The sequence below is a fragment of the Pinus tabuliformis genome, chromosome 5_1 (genome assembly GCF_031772625.1).
Source record: "Pinus tabuliformis cultivar Carrire ecotype Pingquan chromosome 5_1, CPIR1, whole genome shotgun sequence".
In the NCBI taxonomy this organism is placed as follows: Eukaryota; Viridiplantae; Streptophyta; class Pinopsida; order Pinales; family Pinaceae; genus Pinus; species Pinus tabuliformis.
Window position 1 is genome coordinate 126,126,800 of NC_142305.1, and position 2,953 is coordinate 126,129,752.

The 2,953-nt window shown below is 41.4% G+C and overlaps 1 protein-coding gene across 1 annotated transcript; it reads right to left on the minus strand.

Annotated features, from left to right (window-relative positions):
• Nucleotides 1-406: 406 nt before the first annotated feature.
• Nucleotides 407-1,774, minus strand: LOC149163740 (uncharacterized). The gene has a single exon (XM_089429246.1). The coding sequence runs from the start codon at nt 1,772-1,774 to the stop codon at nt 407-409; it is 1,368 nt and encodes a 455-aa protein (XP_089285372.1).
• Between the last annotated feature and the right edge of the window lie 1,179 nt (nt 1,775-2,953).

Here is a 2,953-nt window from a genome sequence, read left to right on the forward strand (position 1 = left end):
TTATTATATCATTATATCATTATATTATATTAAATTTTTATTTTTATTTTTCGCATGGAAAAAAGTCGTAATTTCTATTAATGTATAAGAAATTACATTTTGTAGATGCTGAGGCATATGAATGTGGAGGCAATATTGCCTGTCAAGATACATAAGACTGTCCAAAAAAAGATCTTAAAGCATTTCCGCTGATTACTCGACACAGGGAGTCTGTTATCAACTATATTATGTCTATGCCTTCTCCCAATAGATAGAGAGAAACAGTCCAAAATTGTATTATCTCTGCGCAGAGAGAAATATAACTATGTACCAAAACCAAAACTGTATATGCAAAGTCATATATACGAAACACTAAAGTAGATATAATAAACATAATTTATACAGTGTGAGCAGAAAGGATTTGGGCTTATAGCCCAATTTGTTCAAGTTCTACAAAAGGTCTGTGGTAGTATTGATGGTAGGAACCATCAATTTCCTCCAGTATCAGCCAGTCATTGCCCTGTATATGCGCTGCCTCTTTTGATAGTTGATCTGCCCCCATGTTTTGTTCCCTGTAAATGTGGCGACAGACAAAGGAGTCAAATGATGATATCAGTCTTTGAGCTTCTCCTAGAATATGCCGCAAAGAAAATGCATTACAATGAGATGCATTGTTAAGCCAGTTACAAACGATTTTGGAGTCACCAAACAACTGTAGATGACTGCAGTGCTGTTCTAAGGCAAAATGTATGAGATGTTTTGCCGTACTGAGTTCAACAAAATTATTAGTGCCCCTACCTAGATTGATTTGGATTTTAAAACAGTGGGTATCATTTAGGAAAATAATGGCTCCTCCACCACATCCTGCCTCCTGTGCAGAACCATCGAAATATGCCCACGGTTTTGATTTGTCTATGATTTCAGGTATGATGGTGCGGGGAGGGGAGCTGGTATCCTCCTCTGGAAGGAGATCAAAATCAGCAATGGTATGGAGCAGTATAGAAGGCCAATGGGGGTCCTTGAGGTTGAATATGGAATGGTTTCTAGCAATCCATATAGCCCAGCAGGCTAGGAGGGGCATGTTCCTGGCTTTTCCCATATGGTTTTGGCACCAAGAACTCCAAGCATCCTGAATGTTGTGTCCTTGCCAGGCTTTAAGGGATGGATAGTGTGCAATGATGCAGTTCCAAAATTCTTTTGAGGTTGGGCAATTTAAGAAGAGGTGTTCAGTACTCTCTTCATCATTTCGACACAGATGACACCGGAAAGGGCCATGAAAGGATCTTTTCATCAGATTGGCACCTATAGGAATCTTGTCAAACAGTATGTTCCACAGTAATAGACGGGTATGAGGGGTAGCCTTGAGCTTCCAAAGTAATCTCCAGATCGGATTGATGGTCTGAGGCTTGAAAGGTTCCATGAGCCTGATGTAGCCCTCTTTAGGGGAGTATGTTCTGTGTTTTGCGTAGGCCCAAATAACCTCATCCGGTTCATCAGTCAGGCGAATATGTGCTTGAGTGAGTGCTTCGGTATATTGCTGCCAATCTAGTCGCCATTGATCGGGAATGTCCAAGTCATGAGCCGCTTTCCATGCCTGCTGAAGAAAGGTAGAATTATTGCGGTCTCCAATGTGTTTAATGTGGGTGATGCCTCTGTTGTTTAGGAACCTAATCAAGTCTGCTGGCAATCTGTGAGCATTGCCACAACCCACCCATGGATCCGTGCCTATACGAACAGCATTCCCTTCATTAATTCTCCACGTGATGCCTTGTCGCAGGAGAGGTAGTGCATTCATCATCGCCTTCCAAATATTGGAGATGTTGCTATTTATTTCATGTGCTTGTCTAAACTAGTCCATCAGGTTCCTAGGCCAGATGTATTTCTCTTGTGCAACCCAGGTCCAGAGACTGTTGGAGGTGATGAGTTGCCAGCCAAGATTTGCTGCTAGAGCTTTCTGAAAAAGATCAAGCCTTTTGATGCCCCAACCTCCCCATATTTTTGGTATTGCTATTCTGTCCCATTTGACCCAAGCGAAGATTTTCCCTAGCTGGTTACCCTTCCATAAGAATCTGCAGCATATGCTTTGGAGCCTGTTCAAAATGCCTTTCGGTATCCACGCTAGTGTCATCCAAAAAATAGGTGTGGCTTCGATCACAGCCTTAATAAGAACTAATCTGCCAGCACAGGAAAGGTATTTGTGGTACCAGATCTGTAGGTTCTTTTCCACTTTAGCAATTAACCACGTCCAGTCTGCAATCCTGTATCCAAGGAGCTTGAGCTGGAAGCCCAGGTATTTTTGACCATCTTCCAAATTCAGAGAGGTGAAAGGGAATTGCTGGGAGTTGAAAATGGTCTTAGGTTGAGAGCATCCAAAAGTGGTAATAGTGGATTTTCCTTCATTTACTATCATCCCGGTTGCTGGTTGAAAGAGTTTGAATATATTCTGTAGGACCGTAGAGTCTCCAATGCTGTCGTTTAAGAAAATGAGAACATCATCAACAAACAATAGATTGGTCAGATATAGGTTCTCCAAAATCTTGATGCCAACTAGTTGATTTCTATTACGGATAACAATGATGGATCTTAAACCTTCCATGATAGGTAAAAATAGGAGAGGGGAGAGAGGACATCCCTGCCTGAGTCCTCTCTCAGATAGGAAGAAAGGTGTGGCTTCCCCATTTAGTAAAACACTGTAAGATACATCCTTGATGCAGCTCATGATCCACTTGATATATGCATAAGGAAACCCCAGATGAGTCAATAATAATCTAATATAGAGCCAATTTTCTCTATCAAAAGCTTTCGAGAGGTCCACTTTCAAAATCATGCCTTTCTGCTTCTTCATCTACATAGTGTGAAGAAGTTCCTGTGCAGTGGCAATCGCCTCATGTATCTGTCGGTGTTGTAGAAAAGCAAACTACTCAGAAGATATATGTCTAGATAGGATTGGCTTCATGTGATTTGCGATGATCTT